Here is a 27,496-nt window from a genome sequence, read left to right as displayed (position 1 = left end):
TGATTCCTTGTATAGGCTTGCAGATAATGCAACAAAGGCCATCTTGATGCGTTGGAAGCTACAAGGGAGTGTGATGGTCATTTAGGGAAAGGTTGTTAACAAGAGCTCTGCAGTGTTCCTCAAAGCTGGCATGCTCAGTGGGACACATTGGGCTGGTTGGCATTCACCAGCGTTTCCACAGTTCATGGCAAAAAGATGGATTTGCTTATGTTTGGAAAACTCTAGTCCCTGTGCAAAGTTATGTAGAGGTGCCCGCAAATGTTTTTGGAACGCCGAAATCGCGAAAACCGTCAATTTCCTCGCTGACTAGAAGGGCATGAAGGCACTGAGGGCTGTATTTAGCGGGTCGTGCTGGGAACTGCAACGCACACCCTTCAGTTCATGGCTGCATTCTTAGGCTCCTCAGTAATTAGTCTTTGTTGTAATTTTTGTTTTCCAAAAACTTTTGTGGGCTTCCGTGCATTAGGAAACTCCTGTGGGCTGAACAGTCTTAATGCCGCAGTAAGCACTCTTGGGTTTTGCTCGATCAGTAAGTAAGCTATTTTAATTTACGTATAACACACATCCTTTTTTTTTTTTTACCGCACAGTCACCAACTGGTTTCTTGGGTGTTGAAAATTTGGGCATCTGTTAATCAGACAACTTCATAAAACGACCCAACTGTGTTGCAATTTGAAATAAAAAAAAAACCTACTGGAGTACTATATATAGGAGGGGAAGGCTTTTACTGGACTGATTAAGTCACCTCGAAAAAGGTGTATTTGACCTAATACAAATTTCCAGAAGCTACCTGGGCAAACACTGCATCGAGCTTTTTTCCTCTCTTGAAATCTCGCGTCAACTAACCGAGGAGGTAAGATAGGATGTGCACACATAATCCTTATCCAGATAGCACCTTGTCTGGCACGTGCTTCTCTGTGCCTCGGACTGCGTCTCGCAGGGACGCCAGTGGTCATTCACCTCTGTGGCTTTCACAGCGTGAGTGCGCACGTGGTTGTGTTTGGATGGGCAGTTTGGTGAACCAGGAAGAGGCTGGGCTGGCTGGAATTGCTTATCTTCCCATGTTGGCTGTCTTCAGTCTGACTGCAGACACACGAGGTGTGACCCCTCCTCCACCTCCCCCCCCTCCTCGCTTCCATCGTTGTCTCCCTGCCTTCAAGCCGCATGACAAAGCTAGACTAATGCATGGTTGGCTAAGGATTTTATTTTATTTTGACGCTGTAGTTGTAATTCTTGAGCTACCTAGAAGTGTGTGAGGCCTATATTTATTGTTATATATTGTTATATATATATATATATATATATATATATATATATATATATATATATATATATATATATATATATATATATATATATATATATATATATATGTATATGTATATATATGTATATGTATATGTATGTATGTATATGTATGTATGTATGTATATATGTATATATATATATGTATATATATATTTATATATATATCAATTCAGTTGTTTAATCTATGTATGTACAGATGGCAGATATACCTAAGAAAGGACACACAAATTCGGGTTGACTTGGCCTGTACCTCTTACAGGAATAACGTTGCCTTTGATAACAGTAATATGGGAATTGCAATAGTGTGTGCACTGAAAAAAAAAAATCTTTTACATACTGCAAGCAATACAGCTGTCCCTTTTTGAAGTGAAGTAGGAAGGTTGCAGCAGCCTCTGCTTTTTGCTAGCATCAAAATTCATTTGAGCTTGTAAGCCACTTGTAAACATCAGCTAGCTGTAAACATCGGCTGGGGAACTTCATCGGCTGTTTCTGGTAGAATTTGCAATTGAAGCAACGCGCACAAGACTATGCACAGTATGAAAGCAGCAGTGACTGAACATGCGCCAACATGCCCAGTGGATGAGTAATGTAGTTGATGATGTTTGAAATTAATTCTGTGTACTTAATTTTTAGCCCCAAGTATCCAGCCTTAAGTGCTAAAGACTAATGTACACCTAGCTTCAATATGCAAAGAAACAGAATATTTCAGACAAGGATTGGTTTCGTTATTTCTGCACCTGAATTGAAAGTTATAATAGTACATACAGAGGAAAACTACGTGGAAAAGGAGGCTTGCCACTTTTGCTTGTAGATAGCTTTTGCTCGAAGGCTCGTAACGTGTTCCCTTCCGCAGTGTAACGTGCTGTCTGTAAGTTCTGGAGTCTGTAAAAAATCCTGAACAGTGCATTGTTCTGTGTTTGAAAACTGCCTCCTTTGGTTTTAGCTCTATCTCGGGGCTAAGATGCAGTACTACTACTACAGCTACGATTACTGTCTCTCATTGTGTTGAAAGGATCGATCCACAAGTTGTCGCAATGTGTGCACAGATAACATTGTTGCTGCAGTAGGCTAATATCCTGTAGTGCGGATAAGCAAATATTGCCTATGATTCACATTGCTGTGAACAGTTCTAGCTCCTGCATAAAAGAAATAGGCAGCTACACTACAAAACCCTCTGCTTATGTATCTAGAAATGTTGACCCACATAATACTCACTGTGGTGGGGACTACCCGGGAGGCAGCAATTCCTGGCACTAATCTGCCTGGAGCATATTTTTGGATGGCTCTTGGAAGGGATAGCTAGGTTAAGGTGGTGCTATTTTTGTAAAGCTTTCCTCGGACGTTCTTCATTAAAAAAAAAGTTTTTCATGGTTTTTCCATAAAAATTTCTCCTTTAAATTTGCCACTGCATTCAGTATGCCACAGTGTATTTAAAAAATTTGAGCATCAAAATAAGAACCTGAGTGGATCCAAACGAGAACTTCGCAGGTCCAAATGAGAACTTGAGTGGGTACAAATGAGAATTTGAGTGCATTTATTTGTTACTAATATATGCGCTTAGCTGTCGTATCTCTTGTGTCCTTCCCAAATTGTACACTGTCAAGTGCGTTTGCTTCATTCATCATTATAGCAGCCATGGGAGCTGTTCAGTGTAGTACATGCCAGTGCCATAGCTCATGTTCTAATCAATTACATGGGCTGCTGGATTGGGTGCAGATTTGCATCACCGTCAAACTTGTTATGAGCCTGTCAAAATTGAATTTATTTGATATCCTTTGATTCCGCTCAAAAGTTTTCATGAGCATAATTGGGTGATGGATGTCAGCATTATTCATTTGCCGTTCTGCAGTCGCATTGGCACCGACTGGCGCTCATCTTATTTTTTTTGTTTCTTGTCATTAACTTTTCTTTCTCCTTTATGCTCGCAGAGTGAAGTCTACCACTACAGAACCATGAGCGAGGCCACCAGAGACATCTACAGGACACATGGCATTCGAGGTGAGCACTTGGACCATTTCTGCAATCATATTTGCCTTCACCTGTCCCATCTTTGCTGCGCAGTATGCAGCACACTTAAAGCCTGATTTTTTTTTAGGTTACTCGAGCTAAGAGTCATTTCGTTGAACAGGAAATTTTGTGAACTCGGTAGACCTTATGCGCAGACACTAGACAACCACTAGCACTTTTTTTTTTATTCGAAAAATGTGCCATGAGGCATAAGTTGAAAAAGGAAAGGGGGGAAGGAATGCACGGGATAGAAAGTTAAAAGAAGGAGTGAAGACCCGTTGCGCTGAGGTGGTCTCGGAGGTTGCAGATGAAATGATTGTTCATAGTCCACTTCAACCACTAGCACGTTTGTGTCTTTACTTGTGCAAGTAACCATTAATTTTGGATGAGAATACCAGCTAGCCCAATTACTTGCAGTAAGCGCTATTTCTCTAGCTCGATACAGTGTCAATTGTCAGGACAAACAGAACATAGACAGGAATCACTCGCATCCTGTCTTCTCTCTGTTGTCCTGCCTGTCCACACTGTACTAAGCTATGCATCATTGCCAACTCATTCAAATTGCGAGTGTATTTGAAACTAGGAGTCAAGAGAGGTGTGCTCGAGAGTGCATCAGTACACCATCAGTTCACCTTTTGGATGAGGAAATGGCACTCCTGGATGGAAATGGTTCATGCATGTTTTGAATTCTACCTCTTTGTTTCTTGTGCTCGCTTTAATATGTACGTAAATCCTGTGTCGTAAATAAAATTGCAAGTTATGTCCTGTCCCTCTCATGTCCTTGTTCTTTTTTTTTTTGCACTTAAAGATGCTTTTCGTCAATTGAATAGCTACTTCCATGTACAGCTAATGCTCTGAATGTCTGGGACCCCTGTTTGTTAAACTTTGTAGAGGACTATGCTTCGTAAGCATGTGCTGAAAGAGTTGATAAGAGCAGCATTTGTTCTGATGAGCTTTTTGTAAATGAAAACTTAATGTGGGGATACTTCAATCAGTTAACATGAAGCAGCAGTGTTTAACCAGTGCAGTGAGGGTCTTTGAGAAATCAGTGCACTGGCGTAATTGAATTGGGCAAGTGTAGCTGAGCTGATTAGCCACTGAGTTCAATCACAGTTCTTAGCAGGTGCTGTTTTTTATTAGGGAAACTCATGCTAGCTTTAATTCATTAGTTAAACCACGTTAAGGGCCATTGCAGCTCAGCTTGCCATGTAATGATCTCTGCTCATTGCGCTTAAAATCAGTCTTGCAGCACAAGAACTTTACTTAGTTAATTGTTACATGTGTGCATTTTCTCTTTTCAGTAGAGGCAAGTATTGTTTAGTCTTAATTCCTCGTTAAAGTGCCCTGTTGTTCACGATTCTTTTTCGTGGCTGTCGCGCCTGCAGGTCTGTACTCCGGTCTGATTCCGACACTGATCCGGGATGCTCCGTACTCTGGAATCTACCTTGTCTTCTACGTCCAGGCAAAGCACTTCGTTCCAGAAAGTGAGCATCCGTGGCTGTGGCTGTCTCGTCAGTGCTTTTTTCTGGATCTTTGACAGGAAGGAATGAGCTATCCTTTTTGAGGCGCTTTTTGTCTTTGCCACTCCTTTTAAGATGAACTTGAAGGGCTGTAGTTGTAATGAACAGTGCCTTATTGAGTCCATACTGGTCATGGAATTTTGTGTTGCCGAATGACTCAAGTTAAACAGCTGATCACATTGCAGTGCTCTTTGAATACAGGAAAGAGCAGGGATATGCTAACAATGCTGGAAATGGAGCTAGTCGGTCGTGCACAGCAACTTCAATGTACTTGTTGGTCATCGGAGGACTTGAACAAACTTAGACAAAATGAAAGACTGGGAACAGAACACAAGAACAGACTGCAACTGTGTGGATAGCATTAACATGGCATGTGTGTGCATAGTCAGTGCTGTCACCTCTCTTTCGTTGGCATATCATTACAGTGGCTATCACTACAGTGGCATATCATTAATTCAGACTTGCCTGATTCGAACTTCCAGTTTATTTGAAATTCAGTGCCATCATAATCGTCACACATATTAAGGGAAACCCTTAATTGTAATACTGCATGATTTCAATTAAGGAATTAAGGGGGTGATTACTTATTAGCATCCATCTCAGCACTGCAGTACGCTACTTACAGGAGCAGATTTATGGGGAGGATGGTTTCTTCCCACTCCCTTACAATGGGAAATTTAATGTATCAAAGCCATGTCTGGATTCTATTTACTTGACCAAAAATATCCATGGAATACATGATTCAAGTGGGACTGTCTGCCCCAACTGCCCCATTCAAGAGTGACCCATGTATCCACTCCTGGCTACAGTGGAACGCTAGCTATAACACCCTCCTCAGAATTGTTGCATGAACGAGTTTAAAGATTCCTCTGAATACATTGTACTAACTAGACATAATTTAAGTGAATTTTCGGTTCTCTCCTGTTGTTCATGTTATTGAAATTTTTATTCATAATTTTGGTGTAATTTCTGTAATAATTGAAAAGTTTATAGGGATAGGGTGGCCACAGCATGCAGAGGACAGGGTTAATTGGAGAGACATGGGAGAGGCCTTTGCCCTGCAGTGGACGTAGTCAGGCTGATGATGATGACGACGACTTTTGTTGTGTTTCGTCGTTCTATCTTCACCTCTGTCTCTCTTCTTCTACCACCACCAAGCGCAATCAAGTTTCTAGGATGTTGCTTCTGCAGTCAGTCGTTTTATTTTTGCATAGCACCTCACCACAGCAATTTTAGCAAAGGTCGACGGTGTCCAAAGTCAAGCGTACTAAAGCTTGGAAGCTCTTGTGTGACGGCGGTTGCCAGCACTGGGAGGAGGGAAAAAGAGTTGTTCACGCTGTTTTCGGAAATGCTGAACATTGTTGCAGCAGTTGCGGCGGACGTCCGCTAATGAGGCCCTGTGCTGCCATCTCGCCCGTCTAGGCGTGACGGAAGGGAGCCACGTGATGGCCGCCAACTTCGCGTGCGGCGTCGTGGCAGGCCTGCTCGCCTCTGTGGTCACACAGCCAGCTGACGTGATCAAGACCCACATGCAGCTGTCGCCGGGCAAGTTTCAGAGCATCACGACCACCATCCTCCTTATTGCCAAGGTGACCAATCTTCCTCAGAGGAGCAGTGTATGACACAATGTTTCTGGTCGTTTTATCGCACAGAGATTCACTTGGATGGTGACCTATTCACTTTGATGTGACCTTTGAGGTTAATCTGCTTTGGGATTAATGTGCTAGGTGTCACTTTCCAAACTGTTGTCATTTTCCAGATTTCCTCTCTCTTCTCACTTGCTTCGATCATCCCCCTTTCAGTGTGTGGAGTAGCCATGGAGTAGCCAACCAGGCGTTATGCCTGGTTCATTCGAATCCAACATCTGCAAGCAGTGAACAAAAAAAAAGCCTCAAAATGGAGCTTGACAGCATCCACTGACTGCCTCTTTTTGTAGACAGCGGTATGGCAGTGGAAATAAACATTTTATACAAAGTAAATATCATATCTGGCAAGATAAGTGAGATGCAAAGAATAGGCGAGTAGCACTTTATGCATGAAAGATAATCGCAGAGAAGGCCACCGCGGAACTACACAGGAGGTCAAGTCTAATTAAACAGCACTTAAATATGTGCAAAGTAGACAAAAAATTTGGGAAGAAAATATGCATGTATCATCTCTTAAGTAAGTTATGAAGCTGGAAGTGCAGTATCTGGTCCCCATAGTTTGTGATTGGGGCAGAACCTTCCAAATCTCGTGGAGGTGCGCGTCTCAAATATTTCTGCTTAATATTAGACAGAGTATGCTCTCAAACAATTTTGTTTCTCCCTGTAATCCCTGTTTCCCAACCTGCTAACCTCCATGTCATTCTCATCATGTCATGTCATCATCATTTTTTTTCTTAAAGGTCCCATTTAAGGACATTCTTAAGGTGCGAAGGAGGGATTCCAGGGTGTCAAGCAGTCACACAATGTATTGAGCAAAACTCCAGAGTGCGCCCCACAGAGTAGGGCTTCAGATTTAGACTACCTCTAGTTGGGCATGCACCATAATCCGAGTGAACAAGCTCTGCAGTGATAGCTGCTGTAGCGCCCTCTCTTGGGTGGCGCCGGGAACCCGCATAGCGCGCGCCAGCCGGCGAAGAAAATAAAGACTGCACCTGGCCGGGGCTCGTGCACCCACGGCTCGCAGTTCTGTTCTGGTGTCGGTTCGCAGCAGTGGTCCTGTTCCTTCGCTCCTGAGGTGTTAAGCCTACACTGCTAACGGGGAAGAAGCCCTATCTGCAATGTTTTATGCCCACACTGTGATGGAGGGTTGGGAGGAAAGAATTAGCAGGTGCTACATAGCAGGTGGCGGAGTGCCACGGCATGAGGCACATCATGGAGGATGAGGGATGGGCAAGAGGGAGCACCAGCTGTGTTGCCATGCAGCGAGGGGGAGAGGGAGTAAAGGGTGCAGTGCACAGGGCTGACGGTTCGCAACTACAATGCAGTGCAGTGCGATAGGATCAGATGCTGTGGCAAGTGGCAAGAGGGCTCTGCACTGGTGGCACGACGTGGGAAGGGGGAGGAATGTTGTTACCCTACATATCACAGCCTAACAGCCATTGCTATGTTATCCCATTACATGGCATAGTATAGATGTAAATCTTTGAGCTGAGTCAGATTCTGAGTCACCCTGATGGACAATGTTGGTCAGTGCACTGGGAAATCCACAGATAGGTGGGCACATTTAAACGCAGACTCGTGCATTGTACTAAATGCCACATCTTGCACTACAGCGATGCGTCTCATGTGTGTCTATATTTTGTGGACATGCAATGTGTTTTGCAAATGAGCTGGGCCAGCTTCCAAATTTAGTTTGTGCCGTGCTCTTTGAACATGGTCCTAGAATCACCTGACTTCTCAAAGGCAGCAGTATGCAGAGTGGTTAGTTGCTTCTATTACTGGGCATGTGTGATTCTTCTGCCTAAACTGCCCACTCACCTCTGTTCAAATTCTAAACACAAGTGGCATTCAGTGGTTTGTTTGAAGGAATTCAAAGCTTTGTACCATTACCTTCTTGTTGTTTGCACTTCGCATGCCCACGTTATCGGTGGAAAGCTTTGTGATGAACGAATGCAAGGGACTGCAGTTTGCAGTGCTCAGAAGTTGAAATCGGGAAGCAACAGCAACCAGCTGCCTGTCTCTCTACATTAACATCAGTACTTTTTGGGACACTGAGTCCTTGCTTCTTTTATTTGGTGCTAAAATGGCCTCATGGTGCGTGCTGCACCTAGTCGTGAAGTTGGGACCTTGAGAGGCACCTGGTCGTAAAGCTGAGTTTCTGAGCGGAACCGAGTCGTGAAGTGATGCTTTTGAGAGATTTAGTGTTTATTTTTTTGCATGCAACTGATTTTGTTGCCAAGTGTCGGGCAAAAAAGATTTCAGTCCATCTTGCCACCAAAACAATGTATGAAACATGAGATGTTTGCCAGCTTAGTTTTGCCTGCATCGTGCAAAGAGAGACAGCTGTGATCAGACACCCATGATGGCAAATAAATGCGCCAGATTTCAGCGTCTTTCCTGTTTGTTGTTCCTTTTTTCACCGCTTATTCTCACTGTAAACACAAACCAGTTTGCACAACTCTTCCATTTTACTGCGACATCCGATGCCTTTCAAAGCAGGGTTTCTCAGACAGGGTTCTGCGGAGCCCTTGGGTTCTTTGGAGTACTTTTTATGGTTCTTTGGGCACCTAAATTTACTTGTTCCTCAACCCCCATCTTTTCTTTACCCTCTACCTTGGGACTGACCTGGGCATATTTTTAGAGGCCATATGTCTGCATGCTCTTCTTTGAATGCATGTTATGCAGGAAGGGATGGAAGCCATAACACATGGGGGTTCCTCAGCATCTCTGAATAGTCACTGAGGTTCCTAAAAGATTGAGAACCCTTGCACTACCACATCTTTTGAGGAAACCCAACCAGGTCGACTTTTGTCGAAGATTTTCTCGTTCAAATCATTGGAGCTTTTCCAGCTTGGACATTCAGCTTGTACTCTGCGGGCTTGGTGATTCAGTGCTACTGTCTGGAATTGAATGTAACGTGACACCGACAGCTTAAAGTCTGGCTGGTTTTTGGGTGTGTGCTGCAAGGTTGGGTGTGTGCTGCTTCAGTTTTTTTTGCTAAGTTTGCTTCTTGAAACGTCTGGATGATTTCCTCCAGTGAATTCCTTGAATATGAAATCCTGTGGGCGGGAACTATCAATTACGATGGTGAAACCGAGTTGTCCGCGCCCATTCAGCTCAAGAGTTCATCAAATCACGGCCGTCTATGTTCTAATCCCTTTTGGTGTCATTTATGCTTGCAGGAGGAGGGTGTGGTGGGCTACTTCCGTGGTCTGGTCCCGCGGATGCTGCGGAGAACACTGGTTACTGCCATGGCTTGGTCATTCTATGAGCAGGCAAGTTTTACATCTGTGTCTCATTGCATTGCAGTCACCTAAAGTGAGGATGTTTATGTACTACCATGCTTCTTAATGACATAGCAGAAGAGCCCGAGAAGCAAATATTCCTGTTTTGTATTGCTTCTTTGCTGTTGGCCATGTTGTTTCAGTTTTCGTTGTAGAAAAAACAACAGCACGCAGACAAAGGAACTATGGGGCATACACTGTCCTACTTGGCTTGAACAAAATTTTGTCAGGTTTGTAGTATATCTTCTGGCAAGAGTGACTTTGCTGAGCATTTGAAATCAGTGCAGAGATGTTTTAAATGAGCAACTTCATATACATAGTAAATGCTACTGAATATGCGCAGCTCTTCAGGTGAGCCAGTGAGGCAAATAATATTGATGCAAATTCTTTTATCGTAATATTTGAATGTTTGCTAGATCTTCCAGCGAATTCCACACTGCATTCAGTCATTCTTGCTTGCATTTTTGGCTGAAAGGTCTTCAGCTGTGCAAAAGCTTTTATTTCTTGTAATGGGTTTATACAAAAAAAAAAAAAAACCTGAGCTTGAAGCGGAAATGTTAATAGGTTCTTGCTGCTTCACTATTTGGCTGGATTGTACAACATTAGTCATGCTACACAGTGGCGACGGATTCCTTCTGTGCAGTTACAGCCATGGCGACTTTACCTGTGCAATTAATCGTGCCTATAGTCTAACTTAATGACGTTACTGATTTGAAATGAATGGGTTAGCTTTCAGTGCCTTTTAACTATTCAGCCAAATAAGGTTTCAGGCTCTGTGTGTGTAATGTGGGGACAGTATAAGAGATCGTTAAACATAAATGTGTGTGCTTTTATGCATGAAAAAACAAAGCACTCATTGTACAACATTAAAAAGACTGTTACTGATAAACTGTTACTGATAAACTGTTACTGATAAACTGTTACTGATAAACTGTTACTGATAAACTGTTACTGATAAGGAGGTACTGATAAGCAGGTACTGATAAGCAGGTACTGATAAACAGGTACTGATAAGTTATATTAAACCTGTATTAAACAGCAATTCTAGGATAGTCAAATTGTAATGGTTTCATTAGAGTTTCAGGTGCTGTAGTGAAAAACAAATGAAAATTGGAAACGGCGCAGTATCTGTTTCACATACTGGGGACACAGGTGCCTAAGGGAAGGAATAAAGGAAGGACTGAGAGAAGAAAGGAAAAATGAGGTGCTGTAGTGGAGGGCTTTGGAATAATTTCGACCGCCTTGGGATCTTTATGGTCACTGACATCATGCCCCTGTGCACGGCACAGGGGCCCCTGAGTGTTTCGCTTCCATCGAAACGCGGCCGCCTTGGTCTGGTTCTAACCCGGGTACTCCGGATCAGTAGCCCAGCGCTGTAAGCACTGAGCCACCACTGTGGGTCTATAGTGAAAGAAACACTAACTAGCACTTGTGCAGTAATATCACTTAGGGGAAAGGGCACTTTTATGAATGGCTCAGCACTGATGGTGGCTTTCTCACTTTTGAACGTGATGTAGCTGATGAATTTCGTTGATGTCAGAAAGCCTGTTCAAACTGCTGATTGCACCTGGCAAAGCAAGCACTCTGACTACTTTGCTGCAACCAAAAAAACATGCAAAGTTTTGGTGGTTATCGAAGCAGTTCAAAGGTACAGTGCGACTAGTAATGTTTAGTCTATCTCTTGTTAGACTATCTTTTTTTCATTCATGTAGTTATCTTTGTTGTGCCTTGAAGCAATAATCACGATCGAAAAAGAAAGGCACAATGGTTGGGTGTTATGGGTTGCTCTGAGCAATCAAGAGTTTTTGCACCTATTGAATGCTGAAGCACAGAATTGGGAGATGTTACTGAAGGTTAATGCAGTGATGTCACTTAGTTAGGTTCAAGAATTTTTTTTTTCCTTGTAGCATAATAAAGATTCATCGTTTTGGAGGGCACTTTGATTCACCTGTGGCACATGTGTTGTCTGCTCTTTCAGGCCGTTGCCACGTGACGCCTGCTTTACACCCAGCAAAGTGCTGTTCATGTCTCTGTGATGTGGCAAGTAGTGTCTTCTGTCTGCTTTCGATGTTGTTTTGTGTGTTTGTTTGTTTGTTTTGCTGCTGTCTACTGTTTGTTGCACTGCTTTGCCCATTGTTGCACCTTGAATGCATAAGCGCGTTTTGTCTGAAAATGGGGTATCGTTTTGTGCCAGCACTGGTTGATGGGAAAAAGTTTTTTTTTTATTTTGTATTTCTGGTTGATCAAGCATGTCTGGTATGATTAGGGAGTAGCTACTGGTTTTACGAAACAAACGTGATTAAGTGATACTAATATGAAGCAAAGGTAATAGTGATGATGAAGAACTTCAGCTTGGCCATGACACAGTGTGTATGAAGGCAGCTGCATCAGTTTAGTTGTCTGGGCATATCACGAACTGTGCGTAATGACTGTGAGCTGTTTCAAGTGCAGCTGTGAAATTGTGTAGGTACAGTTAGCTCTAGTCCATTCGTGAACTTGGGTCGTAAGTGTTTTGCAACTGTATTCACATACCCTGCATTCATGTTTCGTTTGCAGGTGACCAAAGGATTCATCAAGAAATGAACGGAAACTGTCTTTCAGCGCGCCAGAGCCAAAAAAGCCAAAGTGCAAAGTTCCGTCTTGGCGATGACAATCTGCGCAGCAACACCTTGGCTCATTGCAGAACCATATTTCCCAACTGTGACTCTTCGTTTAACCTACACGCCTTACTTCTGTACATAGAAGGACTGTCACTATTGTTATGAAATCTAGTCGTGCCATAAACAAAGGCCGGGCTTTTTGCACATTGACTTCAATAGTGGAAGCATCGGGCAGGGTCTTCGATTGAAGTCGGGATGTTCGCACCGCACATATGTGGCCTCCAGGACTAGCCTTGGTATCTTGCAACATGGCGTCGCGATGAATGTATGATGCTGCACTACCTGATGTTGACCTATATGTGAGGTTGCAAGTTCATGTTGATTTGAACGACTGTGCCTTAGCTGCAAGCTGTCTGTTTCTTGTTGGCTATGATGTCTACATTTCTGCGTAGTGAACCGAATTCCACCTGCAACCATTTTTTTTTGTCCATTTCTAAGCTGGTGCTGATGAGCTATCCATATGCGTCGACTATGGGCTGCTGTTGCATATTACCATGTTGAAGCATAATAGGCTTCTTATTCTGTCTGTGATGTGGTCGATTAGAGACTTTGGGTGGGCAACAATTGTGGACTGCTAATTCATTAGCCAAAGTGGTTGTATTATGTTAACTCCTTTATGATGATTGATTGCGATGAAACTGCAATGCCTTGTGGCAAGACATCAGGTTAGTGGAACAGATTTCAAGGTGAACAAAGCCTTGTTTTGGTTTTTTTAAATCAAAGAGAAGTGTATTGTTATTTTGTTAAGAGTTCTTAGCTGTTCATTGCGGTTGTGTGAGCGATACATGTATGTTGCTTCCCAGCCGTTGAAGAGTACCATTGCAGACCGTATTTTTGTCACCATTTTTCGTGTACTGCACTGCATCATACCATATGTTTGTACATGTGCTTTTTGTCCACATTTTTGTACAGATGGAAGCATGATCTTTTTTTTGTATCTGTAAGCTCTGAGCAAGCATCTCTCTTCCTACAGCAGTGTTATGAATTGCACTGAAGAGCTTGCTCTTGCTATCTACATGAGCTTTATTCATAAAGCTTTGAAAGTAGCGCTGTATTGCTATATGGCCGAGATTACTGTGAGGGCTTGATCTATTGTGATGATTTTGTGCTTTTGGATGCTTTTATCAGAGCTGCCATATGTATAGTTGCCATCAACTTGTTCTTTGTTGTTACATAGCTGTACAAGAAAATAAACAGTGTATTACAGCTGGTTTCTGTTGAGTGCCTGATCTAATTGCATATGTGTCTGCAGGTATTTCTGTTGTCATTTGTGAGAATAAGTGCACATCCTAGTTTTCAGTCATTCTGGCAATTAATTATGGCTGAACTGAGCATCTGCCAGCTTACTCGTCTTTTGCAACTGCTTTACTGCCATTTGAAACAAGGTAAGGATACAAAGACAGAAGTGCTAGAGAGAAACCTTTATTGCGGTGCTGCATCAAGTTTTAAGGATATTGTGCGTTAACACCCCCCTGTCAATATAGGGGAGAGTGATGTGGATAGTGGGGGATGGAATAGGAAGGGGCGATGAGATCGGGGCATACTCCACATTTGCATGGTGTTTGTACAGGAGAGGGACGGAGACAATAGAGGAATTGTTAATTCTGGGATTAAATTTTTGCGTTCCAAAGCGACACATAGGCTATGAGGGACACCATAGTGGAAGGCTGTAGACCAGCGTCGTGCAGCACGCGGGTGCCTTTTATGTTACGCTTCCATCGAAATGCCGATCATAGCGGAAATATTGAGCAGGGGTGAGGCGTGTGTTCGCAGTACAGGTACAAAAAAAATTGACAGGCGAATGGTGGACCCATCAGACGGACATGTGTAGCATAATTGGGTTTTACTTTCACTTTGCATGGCATCACACACTTTTCTTGACATCCACATTTATGCACACCTAGTGCTCGTACTTCTTTACAGTTGACCCCCTATTGCGCACAGTCTTCTTGCTTGGTCACGTTCGACACCTAATGTGCATGTGAATCACTGTTTTTGCTCTGCATTCCTATGCAAAGCATTCAGCATTTCATCCATGACAACTGCAACAATAACAAGGCCCTTTGATGCTATACTTAATTGTCTTGGTTTCTTATCCGAGGGGAAATCGTCCTCTACCTAAATGTGTTTAGTGGCGGCAATGTGTACCCTTGCTACACGTCTCTCTGTTCTGTTCGACTCGCCGCATGCCTTCGACACTTTGCACGCCGCTCGCTGAAGGTCCTCGTGCTTTTATGAAACCCATCACAGCACAGAGTCGTTAAACCGTCAAGGGGAGCTCGAAAACCACTTCAACGGAAGAGTGGCAACCGGCGCGCGTGCGCCGCTGTGATATATCCGCACCACTTCTCGGCTCACTTTCCTCCTCGCCGGGTTGTTTCCGTGGTAGCCGTGCACCCTTGGGTAGAGCGCATTCCTCTTCCCATGTCAGAACCTCCTCTGTCCAAGTAGGCACCCTGTGATACCTCTGGCTGGAGAGGGGAGGAGGATATCCCTCTCCAATTTTTCACCTGCCCACCGGGGTAGGTGGTTCTCGAAGACTTCCGACCCTCCTTCCACCCCCACACACACATCCTATTCCCCCTCCCCTGGTCCCCAAGAGTGATGCCCAAAGTGCCAACATATGGCGGGACCAGTGTCCCCCCCCCCTCATAGCAACAACCACCACCACCACTTCCGTGAGCTCCCGACGCCAAAGTTTTTCCTGATATGGGTGTTCTAACGGTAACGCATTAAAATTTTGTAATTTCGCAGTGAATATTGATTTGTTATTTGCAACGGATATTGCTAAATATGTGTTATGCACGCTGAATGATTATATAATGAAGTAACCATGCATGCACCATGATCAGCGTTACCACGGGTATGGATGAAAATGCTCGTACTACTCGTCACGAATGCGTGTTCCTGATTAATGCGTGCAGTAAAAAGTCATTCGTGAAGATTGAATTGTTGCGAACGCTCAACGAGCCCGAAATTTTTACGCAATTCATATTATTTTTCACGATAAAATGGAGTCGTCATCACCTGTGACATGTGAAGCGTCTGCTTATCGAACCACGGCGTAAAAGTGCTCTCAGCATTTTTTCCTATGAAAACAACTAACTCTCGCTTTCACAGGTTTCATTAAACAGACTGATAAAATTTCTGCCTAAAAGAAACCAACTGAGATTCGCATTTAATATTCGCTTGAAACATGGTTTGAAACTTCTTACGCCAGGTGCCAGCATATTCGTAAGCGATGGTCAACGTTGCTCGGTTTTGCAGCGGACATCTTACACACTACGCAGAAAACTCACTTCCGGTGCGCGCATCATCGTCGTCTTCAACTACTTCCGTTTTCCTGCTCCCGGCGGTCGTAGTGGCCGAGCGTACGAAAAATGGCCAGCGGCAGCGGCGACGTCGTCAAGTTCGGCGTCCGCGCCTTCAGCAAGATGATCATGCACTGCCTCAAGTACCCGCAGAACTCCGTCAATGGCGTGCTGCTAGCCGACGAGCGGCGGCGCGCGGGCGACCCGTCTCAGCTGCACATCGTGGACAGCATGCCTCTATTCCATCAGTGCCTAGGACTGACGCCAATGCTCGAAGTTGCGCTTGTTCAGATCGACCAACACTGCAAGAACGCTGGGCTGGTGATTGCCGGCTACTACCAGGCCAATGAGCACCTCCGGGACTCGGCCCCGGACCTGATCGCTCTGCGAGTGGCGGACAAGGTGGCCGAGAACTTCGCCGACGCCTGCCTGGTCATGATCGACAACCAGCAAGTGTCGCTGGACTGCGACCGGGCGCCGGTGGTCGTGTACGGCAGCCAGGACGGCCGCTGGCGTGAGCGGACCTTCGCCCTGGCTGACAAGTCGCTGGGCGTGACGGCGTCGCTGCTTCGGGCCAAGACATACCGCGCGCTCACGGACTTCGACAACCACCTGGACGACATCCGGCGGGACTGGTCCAATCGTGAGATTAACGAGGAGATCGCCAGGTGTCTCTAGTTGTCCGAGTGTGCGTGTTAGCGTGCTCCCTGCCTGTGAGGCTAAACGCCAAGCCATTCACCCTACGTGTGCGTGCTCGCGCGGTGCGGTCGCACAAGTGAGCTATGGTTTAATTAGTTTTTTTTTTTGTCGGTTGGAGCTGGAGAAAGGACTTCACGACAGTTCTGCGTGTTTTTGTTTCATCGTTGGCCGAATCGACTTGTGGAGTGGTCTGGTTCGTCACGTTAACGTTCGGGTTGTGGGCGCACGCATTGAGTGAATAACGGTTTTTTTTTCTCGTCTTTTGATGGCCTCGTCCGTGAAATTGATTGATTGGTTTGGTTTGACAAGGGCCCGTTTCTGGACTGCTAGGGAGACCGGAAGACGACTCGGCAGCTGAGTTTACCTACGAAAAGCGAGAAAAAAAACAAACACGGTAGGTGTAAAAAAAGTAAAAAAGCATCACGCCTTGTCGATGCCTAAAATATGGCATCTCGTTCAAATTCGGACGTTGGTCAGAACTACAGTTTGGTTAAATACCAAGGCGCGGATTAGAAAAGAAGTGCTCCGGTGTTTTTTTTTGTTAATGTGTAAGTTCTCAGTGCGTGCAATATATGTTCGCTCCTCCACGACGCTGCTTTTGCACCTTTTTCAGTGTCATTTTTCTTTTGTTGGACCTGTTTTCGTATTTTTGATCAAATTGTTCGTTTCTGTAGAAATGATTAAAAATGACTGGCATTTCACCCTGTTGTGCTTCTGTGTTCGTTGATGTGCGCTTCTTTTGGCTCAAGGACGTTTGAACGGACGTGGCTATGTTTTGCGAAACTACTATTTAAAGGCGACCATAGGATGACGTTAAAGGCAAAGCCTGAATGAAAGCAAAAATGGTTGCAGCAGGTCCAGTCACTGCCCATCAGCACAAGCATCAGGGCCATGGTTCATGGCTAAATCGAGGCACATCGTTAGTCTGTGACGTACGCTGTGTCCTTACGATGGCGTTTAACATTTGCTGTCATGCCTGCTAATTGCTCAAGGACGAAAGGTGGCCGATGCGGAAGCTCTGAAAAAAGCCTTGAAGTACCTCGTTCAGGATGAACACTGCATCCGTTACGAAAGCTAATCCGCGCTGTTGTCAGGCGGTCGGATACCGTTATGTGCGGCTCACAAGAAGAAAGTGCAGCAGGCTACCCCCTCTGGTACCCTGTTTGGAAATACTTCGCATGGAACTAGGTTGACAATTGTACTGCACACCATTGCATTTATTCTAACCACCTGTCAAGGTCGACACTTTTTTTTTGTTTTCTGCGCGCTTAGCAAGAATGCCCACTAACAACAACGGAGGAAACCTGTGCCTCCTAGAGAGAGAAGTTCACGGTTCTTTCTCGGCCTCTCTATCTCCTAGACGCCACTCGGCATGTCACTCGGTGATAAAGATAGAAAGAATACAAGGGTTGGAAGCACTGCTCCTCGCGGCCAATCTCCAATGAAAAAAACAAAAAAAAACTAGCCACCACCACCACCAACCTCCTCCTCGCGTTTGTCGTCTGCTATCGCACTTGTTGCGCCCGCTCGCAGACGAAGGAGCCGATTGCGGGCCAGTGACGTCACCGCCACTCCGGACCAATCAATGGGCTTCCCTTTAGGCGCCAGTGTTGCTGGCTTGTTGCAAGTTTCGCCGCTCGCTGGGGTGGCGGTGGTGTGTGTAGGGGGGGCAAAAAAGTTTCTTGCGCCGCTGCGGCGGAAGGTCTGTCGAAGTTGAGGGGGAGGCGAAGAACAAAGTTTTGTTGTGCGTGGTGGTGTTGCTGTGTGTTTGGTGAAGTTTTTGCCCCCCGCTGTGGCGAACAACCTGTTACCTCGATGCGAGCCGAGAACGTGAGTGTGTGTGTCTTGTCTAGTGGCCGCCCGAAGGCTGAGCGGACCGTCCTGTCGCCGTAGTCGACGTCGCCACAACGGCGTGGCCCTCGGCGCAGCTGTTCGCGACGCCGCGGCGAAATTGTCCCGTCTCGGAGGAAGCCCAACGTCGCCGACCTCGAGCTGCGCTCGCTGGCGCTGCGTCGCCCCGACACCCGTCAAAGCAGGCAAAACAAAACCAAGCAACTCTTCAGTGAGCGACTGTCGGGTGAGCGATAATTTACGTTTCTCGAGTTTCGGTTGCGGTGGTGTCCGTTGTGCTGAAAAATTGGAGCGCAGGGTTTGGCTTCACCCCGTCTTGACGGAGCATCGACTTGGTCACACTTTCCATACGCAAGAAACTCGCGCTCGGTGTAATGTCCATATATTATTGCGAAATGCGTGCATACCACCGCGGGTAGCATACATGTACCGTCACGATATATAGAATTTCTTTGTTTCCCGGCGTTAAGAAGTCTTTGTCGTCTGCTCCCGAAGGTTACCGAATCGACGCATCGCGTCGTCTTTCACGAACCCTGCTCAGCGAGCAGCCGATTCTTGACCGTTATATTGGTGTGCCACTCCTGCCTTGCTTTTTTACGAGTGATCAGTTTGCCGTTTCAAAAGACCATTCTAGAAAGTTCCCGTACCAGCGTCCGAATCGACGTCCTCGCCCCTTATATATTCACCGGAACGCTTTTTTTTTCTCTCATTCGATACGGATCTACAAAACTAGTCAGTCCAGATATATAGCTATATCTACACCGCTACACCATTCGCTGCGTGCCTCATCTGCCCCGCATTCGCGATTCGTTTTTTTTATATACATATATATTCAAAATCTTGGTTGCTCTCAGTGTGGGCATATGTCGCTCTCGACCGATGTGCATCCAATGTATCGCTCGAAACGGGATCCTCGATTATCAACGCGGACGTCTTGGAGATTCCGCGCTGCATTTTCTCAGCGTCGCGGCTCTCTCTCGATACAATCGCCCTGAGTGATCTGTCCTTGGAGGGGGCACGGGCACATAATGTTCGCGCTAACTACATATCTCGCTCAGCGCACGTTGTTGTGACGGGAGAATTCGGTTTCTGGATCCGCGCGGCTTCGCCGTTTAGCTATCTGGGACAGTCGGCGAGAAGTTTTTTTTTTTTTTCGACCGTTTTCCAGACAGAAAATGTAAGAAAGCGAAAAAATAAAAGTGACATCATCGACGAAACCGCGAAGTAGAGGGAGGGGGGTACATGCTGGTGAGCGCGCGCGCGCGTTTTGCTCGTTTCGCTTGCGTTTTGTTTACTTCTTTTTTTTTTGTGATGGTGTTGCTGTGCTGCGCGAGAACTTTCTCACCGCAATCAGCCGTGCGCTTCTCAACGCGCTTCCGTGCAGAAAGCGAAAGTGCCGGTGGTGGTCGCTGCCGGCAGGCCCCCCCACGGCTAAGCGACTAACGAATGATCTATAAATGGCGGTCTTGGCGTAACCTACTTTTATTCTTTTTTTCCGGCCGTGATGGTACTGTATAGCGCAGGTAAGCTTAATTCAGCGCCCTTGTCCAAGAGCTGTCCGTCCGTCCACGCCTTGGTCGCTTATCTACCGTCATTACGCGAATACGCGGCGCTTCTCGGCGGCTGCGGTAGTGTGCATTATATGTCTCATTCTAGGAAGACGGTCCGCGCGCAACGATGCGTTAAGAAACGCGCCCGTGTGCTTAAGTGGCAGACGAAACTTTTTTTCTTGTTGAGCGCTGCAGAGGATTTTTGTTCGCCATGAGTGAGCGGAAAATTTTTTCCCTGTTGTTATTGCAGGTCTTTTTTTTGCGTGTTGTTGGTGACTCTTTATTTTCTGTATATTTTTTTGCAAGCTTGATTTTTGCCGTCCGTGCAAGTAGCAGTCGAAGTTTTTCCTTTCTTGGTTCCCTGTTGCCGCATACTTCTGCGTTTTTGCGGACGACACAAAGCTGCAGGCGAAGTTGTTTCCTGACGCGGATAGCGAATATGTTGCTATTTCGACTCCGCGAAATTGCACTGTCCATAGCCCTGAATGTTTTTATCTTCTTTTTCTCACTGTTACGATTTCGATTCCGCGTAAAGAAACACGGAAAGGTGCGCCCGAAACAACAAAAACAAAGGAGTGAAGTCGTGGGGTCTTCACGATTTGCTCAGACGATCGGACAAATTGTGCTGCTGCTTGTTCGAGATAAGTCGGCGATGAAACATGAAAGCGGTTGTAATGCTGCTATCGTGTTTCCTCTGTCATGCAATCATCTACTCACCAACCCTGAAAATTCCGCTAATTTTCCTGTAACCTTTTATTTTGGGCAAACTACAATGGTTGTCCAAGATGACAGGCTAAAAGCACTTCTCCTTTTACGAGGCACCCTTGACAGCAGAAGCAACTGCGGAGACAACTTCTTTGCATATAATTACAAAACATATTCACCGAGTTATTGTCCATATTTGACGCAAAAACCGAGAGATATAATAAGGTACATAATTCTCATCGCTAGGTATTAAAAAAGACAAATGCACAACAAATGAAAATGCCAGAAACATTCAATGCATGACTGTGCACATTATCGAAAAATCAAACTTGTGTTTCCTTTGAAGTGAATGATGTGCATAACAACAACATATCGTGGAATTTTATACGGATGGAATCTTTACATTAGCTCCCACTGAACTCTTTTAGAACGACTGTAGATGTTTTAGGTGTCTTTATGTGCGGAGAAATTCGAGAAAAATCCTGGCGCGCTACTTCCACAACGTATGCTCCGGATGCTGAATACGTGAAGCAAGGTATTCGCAAAGATGTGAACCAACCTTACTCCCTGACCTGGAGATAACAATGCACTGCCCTTAGTGGAGATAAGAAAACAGAGGGACGCAAGAGATAAACGCGCGTCCAGCCAGCTGGGACTCCGGTGATACGAGTTCGCACTGAGCGCATCGGTCGAGCGCCTTCACAAGTCTCCACTGCAAGACAGCTTTCCTCAATTTTTTCTCTGTTGTTAGGGGATTATTTTCTATTATCGTTACATTTATACAGAAACAACTAGAAATTAGTACCCAAACGTATATCAGGAGAACTCTATATATCAGGACTATAGTTAATCTTGGTAGTCTGTATGCTGAAAGCGCAACGATAGCCTGCCTTTAATCCGTTGGCGCTGACGTCACGCCCGGTAAGGGCATCAACAGTTGCTCATTCTGTCCCATTTTCAGCGCATAATGTAGTTAGGTGCCCCTGTGAATGTTTCCTGGCACAGGGTGCCACGAAAGAAATATATCCATTGGCATCACTGCATTGAATTCGGCAAAGCTGGTTGTAAAGTGTCTTCCGAAAGAATTGGCTGTGGTTTAGCTCTGGTTAAACCTGGATTAACGCGATAGCTACAGCTGGCCGAATGGAACTTGGCCACGTGACGAACCACGTGATCAGCCACGGCGCCGCGCCGCAGGCAGCTGCTCCGCACCACGTGACAGCGTGGCGCCGCAGCCACAGGGTGGCGGCGCCGCCACGCTGAAGACTCGAAGTGCTACCGTAATGTAGCTATCGCTACAAAAGTAACTGATTAATAGCAGTCGATGACCAAAGGAAAAAAATTATTTAACAGCTATCAGTGTTATAAACCACTCCAGAAAGCAGTAGAATCTGTAATATTACAAAGTCTCAACTCAAATGCAGTTTATCGCAAGTTACGAAATATGTTCGTGTAACGAGCGTAACGTATTTCTTGCAGTACCGACAGTCCCGTCATGCATAGCCCGCGCCGGCCTGTTTTCCCCTCGTAGAGGCGTCCTATTGTGGACCGATATTTCCAACAGCACGGGGTTAAAAGACTGGCGGGAGAAAGAGTTCACGACATAGTGGTAACTGAACGTGAGCGCCAGGTTCGGTTCACAGTGTCCATCTGTTGACATTGAGCTAGGGTATTGAAATTAAGTATAACACCGAGCACCTCCCAAGGTTACAGAAATTTAACGTAAACCTGAATCACGATAATTATTTAGAAGCGATTTGAGATGTTGACATCCGTTGCAGGAGCCGGCTGCACCTGTCGTGACGTAATGAATGCACAGTTGAGTAAAATATGAATTAAAGAAAGCGTTGCCACAACTTCGAAAGGAATAAAGTTGCCTGATCCGGCTCTTCCGCATAAACGAAGTCTTGGCACGCAACGTACAGTCGGTATCAAAAGTTTACGGGATGCGCGTGCTTGGGATCAGATATACTGTAGCGCCGCCACGCGACTCAGTCGCCTGGTAATGATACCACATGAAGATTTACCATGAACGTCCCAGCATACGCGCATGGGCTTCAGACGATTCCCCTGCATGACTGCACCAAATTAACTTTTCTTTCCGCACATTCGCATCCCGTGAATTTCTGCTGCCGACTGTACGTACCTCAGAATTATGCGAACCCTTCCCTTACGACGCGGTTCAGGTGTCCAACGATATATGAGGCAAATACTGCGCCATTTCCTTTCCCCCCAAAACCAATTATAATTATAATAAATCGTCTGTTCGAATAAACCGGAATTTCAAATTAAGTGAGATTGGATTAACGAAACTCTTTCTACGTTCCTCTACGGAAACTTGTAATAGAACTACAGGTTGTACTCCTGTGTGTGCCGGCACCAATCTGCGGCGATAAGGCGTACAGGGAAAGAATGTGTCCCGATGACTTTGCGGAGGCAGCAGTCGGCCCGCTAGCTACATCTTGCCTTATTGGCCAAAAGAATACTTCTGCAGAAATAGCCTGCATGTGCAGGCCCTCTGTCAGTTTACTATGACCGGTAATCATTTTGAAAGTATCCCTTGCTAGGCGCGTCATCTCTTCATGACATGTATGCTCAGTGTTCATCAAAATAAGCAATGCAAACACGTCTCAGGCGCTATACTACACAGAACTGAGAAGGACATTGAACAGGAGAATAAGCAGAACAGTTTTTGAGGACCGACTTGTTTATTGCAGCTTTGAAAAATACCTTTTCCGAACACTGAAGGGCCTTGGAATGGGACAGTCCTAGAACAGACCACCCTAGAAGAATGACCAGTGTAGGAAGCTGAACAGTCCCGAAAGCTAAACTGTCCCGAAAGCTGAACAGTCCCGAAAGCTGAACAGTCCCGAAAGGTGTAGTCCCAGAAGGTGGACAGTCTCGAAAGGTGAACAGTTTCCAAAAGTGAACAGTCTCGAAAGGTAAACAGTCCCGATAGGTGAACAGTCCCGAAAGCTGGGAGAAAATGAACGCCGAGCGTACTTGACCACGCCGAGTGTACCCGAGCACACCCAGTGAACCCGAGGACGCCGAACGAACCCGCACAGCGAGTGAGCCAGAACACCGAGCGAACCATGCAGAGCACATCGAGCGGGCTGAAAATAAGAGCATTTTCCTTGTTGTGGTTAAAATAAATCATCACATCACCGATTCCCAAAGCAAATGCAGCTAGAACATGCCAGGGCGCTGCCTGAAGGCCGGTGCGAGTGCGTGATGTGCGCCCTCCGAGGCTCGAAGTCGCCCGCTCGTACATCAGCACTTTCACAATCGCGCAGAAGTAACTGTCTATCCTATCGTTCCTCTTTTATAGGCAGTGGCCCCCAGAAAACGAAGGCTTCACGGAACTCTCGGAACGGCCCCGTACTATACGCGAGATCGTGCGTCGATTACTGCCGTTAAATTGTAGTCTGCAAAGGGTGGTGTATATCATCCCGGTTGACAGCAATAATTGGATAGTTAGCTTAGTAGTGGCGGTCTTCTCAGGCCGGAAGTTCGGCGCCCAGCGTATACTGTGTAACTGGCGCTACTGTAGTACCGGTCGGCAGTTAAGACCAGGCCTGCAGGAAGGAGGTGTCGCCCAAGCGTTTTTTTCCCGATTTACGTTCTAAATTGATTTACATTTTAATATTCGGCTCCGAAATAATTTCGACCACCTGGGGTTCTTTTAATATGCACTGTCATCGCACAGCACATGGCCGCCTTGAATCAGGTGGAGCGAGATGTTCAGGTGCTTGGTTTATCCAATCATTACGTGTGTCTGGTTCTTGGTCTCGCAACGCATGCACACATTTAGGAACAGATGAGTATCCCAACCGTGGGCACATACAAATGTGAAGTTGTCGCTTCCGAGAGTGCTAGTTTCTCCAGTTGGTACCTCACTTCATGCGCGCTAGACTTTCAGTGTCCGCGTTGTTAAGCTTACAGGACCAGATCGATGCGCATGACGCCGCCATTAAAAAAAAATCTTTATTCTGAAGGACTGCTCCTGCCGCAACGGTCTCTGAACTCGAGCTTTTGCAGCCTCGAAATTGCTGGTAAAAGATAACATGAGAATTGGCTTTTGAGGAAAGGAAATTTCTCACATATCTCGGTGGACACCCGAACCGCGCCGTTTGGGTAGGCATAAAGGATGGATTGAAAGAAGGAAGGGAGAGAGGTGCCTTGTTGGAGGGCTCCGGAATAACGTCGACCACCTGGGGATCTTTAGCAACCGCCGCGGTGGCTCAGTGGTTAAGGCGCTCCTCTACTGAGCCCGCCGGGTTCGAACCCAACCGCGGCGGCCGCGTTTCGATGGAGGCGAAACGCAAAGGCATCCGTGTACTGTGCGATGTCAGTGCACGTTAAAGATTGCCAGGTGGTCGAAATTATCCGGAGACGACCACTACGGCACCTCTTTCTTCCTTTCTTCTTTCACTCCCTCCTGCATATATCCATTACGGCGTGGTTCGGGTGTCCACCGATATATGCGAGGCAGTTGCCGCACCATTTCCTTTTCTCAAAATTGGGGGTTTGGGTTTTCTTCCTTTCTACTTTCACTCCCTCTCTTATCCCTTCCCTTACGGCGCGGTTCAGGTGTCCAACGATATATGAGACATACTGCGCCATTTCCTTTCCCCAAAAAACCAATTATTATTATTAATATTACTGTCCCAAAGTGACTGTGACTATGAGGGACGCCGTAGTAGAGGGATCCGAAAATTTCGATCACCTGGGGTCTTTTAACGTTCATTGTAACGTGCACTGACGTTGCACAGTACACGAGCCTCGAGAATTTCGACTGCATCGAAATTCGGCAGCAGCGGCCGGGATCGAACCAGCGCCTTTCAAGTCAGCAGCCGAGCGCTATAACCAGAGCCATAGCCACCTCGGCGCTGAGTTTGCATTTTCATTTTCTTTAACGCGCAATGACATCGCACAGCACACGGGCGCCTTTTGCGTTTCGCCTCCATCGAAACTCGGCCGCCGCGGTTGGGTTCCGAGTCCGAGTGCCCGGCTCAGTTGACGAGTAGGGTGAACGGCGGCGCTGGCATTGAGGCACCCTATTGACGAGCGCCTTAACCACTGAGCCACCGTGGCGGGTTATTCTGTCAAACACCCGGTATAAATGATAATTTGTTATGACGAAAGCAAAGGCGCAGCAGCTCACTTCTCGGTGGACACCTCAACCGCGCCGTGAGCGAAATAAGAACGGAATAAGTGGCGTTGTAGAAGGTGGCGGAATGGTTTCCGGTCACGACGAGGCATAAAGACGAAAGACCAATGAGTGTTCTTACTATTGAGCTCCGACCCGGTGACTCAGCTACAACTCGTCCGACTGGCCGAAGCTGCCGCCGAGAGTCAAGATTCTTCGGCCGCCGTCTAGGCGGCTAGCCCTTCGGCTACCCTCTTTTTGTTGGACAATAAAAGTTTTCCTATCCTATCCTATCGGTCACCTGAGGACCTTTATCGTGTGCTAACATCTGTGAAGATTGATTTTTGAGGAAAGAAAATGGTGAACTGTCTCGCATCTCGGTGGACACCTTAACCGCACCATAACAGAAGGGTTAAAGGAGGGAGTGAAAGAAGAAAGAGGTGCCGTAGTGGAGTGCACCGGAATAACTTCTTGACACCACATTCTTGCCACAGTCACGTCTCTGGACCGAACGGTTACTCTGTCGTGGATTACTAGGCATCCCTCGATCGCCGGTAATGAGCGAGTTTATGAGCTGGCCCAAGAACTGTCCTCCCGGACTCCGGATGATCAGGCACCCAACCCCGCGCAAGAGGCCACATCGGTTTTTCTACATATCAAATCACCACAAACTCAGCCGAATGACATTACCACCACCTCACAGTACCTTGTCGCTCTTATGTAGCGCTACGTGGCGACAGTTACAGTCGGGATGCTTTATTTCACCTTATACGTCTCTCATGCTTTCACCCCAGCTTCCCCCTCATTGTAACACCTGTGGCGTGCCCAACTTCACACTTTTGAATCGAAAGCTTCCCTACGCTAGGTTTTCAAGAGAGGCAGCGACATTACAATCACGTGACAGGTGTCACGCGGTTTCACGTGCTGGTCGTGTGGCCTACTGACGTCATCATAGTCTGCCCACCGTGGCAGGTGGCAACTGCCCCATCGGGCATCCGGCATTTCATCGACACTTCACAGAGAATCCGTTCGGCAGTGTGTGTGGCTTTGGTGAACGTAGCCGTGCAAAGGAAACTTTCGCTTCTCACCAGGGTTAACCAGTTTCAACCACAGCGAATTTTTTCACTACCTGTGGGAATGCCCTTCCTCACAGGCAGTACCCCCTATCCCCAATCCCATTGATTCTTTCTGGGAGGCTGGTTTACGGACCGCTCAGCCCGCCGGCCAGAAATGGCTGGTGGATCGGGCATTATGTGAAGCTCAAGTCTATGGACTTCTGGACCAGTTGGAGACCACCCTCGAAGATTTCTTTTTTTTTTTGTTCCTCTGATAAAGGTGTTTTCATCCATGAGGAGCAGGTTTGGATTGATTAACGCCCTTCCGGCCTTGCCATCGTGTTGCATTTGCTCTGATAGACAGATACGAAACCCAACCGAGAGTACATGCAAAGGGAAGTTGTCGCTTCCAAGTGTGCTAGTTTCTCCAGTTGGTACCTCACTTCACGCGCACTTGACTTTCAGTGTCTGCTCTGCGTTGGTAAGCTTGCTGCACCAGATCAATGCGCATGACGCCGCCATTGGAAAAAAATAGTTATTCTGAAGGACTGCTCTTGCCGCAATGGTCTCTGAACTCGCGCTTTTGCAGCCTCGAAATTGCGTTGGCTTGGTAAAAGATTGAAAATTGGTTTTGGAGGAAAGGAAATGTCTCACATATCTCGGTGGACACCCGAACCGCGCCTTTAGGGAAGGCATACAGGAGGGAGCGAAAGAAAGGGAAAGAGAGGTGCCCTAGTGGAGGGCTCCG

General features: G+C 46.2%; 3 protein-coding genes across 7 annotated transcripts in view; all 3 read left to right on the top strand.

The window, feature by feature from the left end:
- Positions 1-13,633, top strand: part of LOC144100968 (mitochondrial glycine transporter A-like) — a 34,796-nt gene extending 21,163 nt beyond the window's left edge. For 2 of the 5 annotated variants that reach the window (XM_077633914.1, XM_077633915.1), the window contains exons 6-11: positions 3,237-3,306; positions 4,701-4,799; positions 6,258-6,424; positions 9,664-9,756; positions 11,744-11,805; positions 12,322-13,632. In XM_077633914.1, coding sequence (XP_077490040.1) covers positions 3,237-3,306; positions 4,701-4,799; positions 6,258-6,424; positions 9,664-9,756; positions 11,744-11,758 — 444 coding nt within the window. In that variant the 3' untranslated portion in view covers positions 11,759-11,805; positions 12,322-13,632. Of the gene's footprint in view, positions 1-3,236; positions 3,307-4,700; positions 4,800-6,257; positions 7,477-7,646; positions 9,757-11,743; positions 11,806-12,321 lie in introns of all 5 variants that reach the window. The other 3 variants (XR_013307902.1, XM_077633913.1, XM_077633912.1) reach the window with 3 other exon arrangements.
- Positions 13,634-15,584: 1,951 nt separating this feature from the next.
- On the top strand, positions 15,585-17,136 carry EMC8-9 (ER membrane protein complex subunit 8/9). The gene has a single exon (XM_077633917.1). It carries the CDS (start codon positions 15,806-15,808, stop codon positions 16,412-16,414), a length of 609 nt encoding a protein of 202 aa, XP_077490043.1. The 5' UTR covers positions 15,585-15,805; the 3' UTR covers positions 16,415-17,136.
- Positions 17,137-18,088: 952 nt separating this feature from the next.
- Positions 18,089-27,496, top strand: part of LOC144100967 (ATP-sensitive inward rectifier potassium channel 12-like) — a 138,459-nt gene continuing 129,051 nt past the window's right edge. Inside the window, exon 1 of the mRNA XM_077633909.1 lies at positions 18,089-18,512. The gene's annotated coding sequence lies outside the window, so the exon portion shown is untranslated. The remainder of the gene's footprint in view (positions 18,513-27,496) is intronic.

The sequence above is a fragment of the Amblyomma americanum genome, chromosome 8 (genome assembly GCF_052857255.1).
Source record: "Amblyomma americanum isolate KBUSLIRL-KWMA chromosome 8, ASM5285725v1, whole genome shotgun sequence".
Lineage (NCBI taxonomy): Eukaryota > Metazoa > Arthropoda > Arachnida > Ixodida > Ixodidae > Amblyomma > Amblyomma americanum.
The sequence above is the reverse complement of the archived record's forward strand: the minus strand, read 5'-3'. Positions and strand labels throughout refer to the sequence as shown.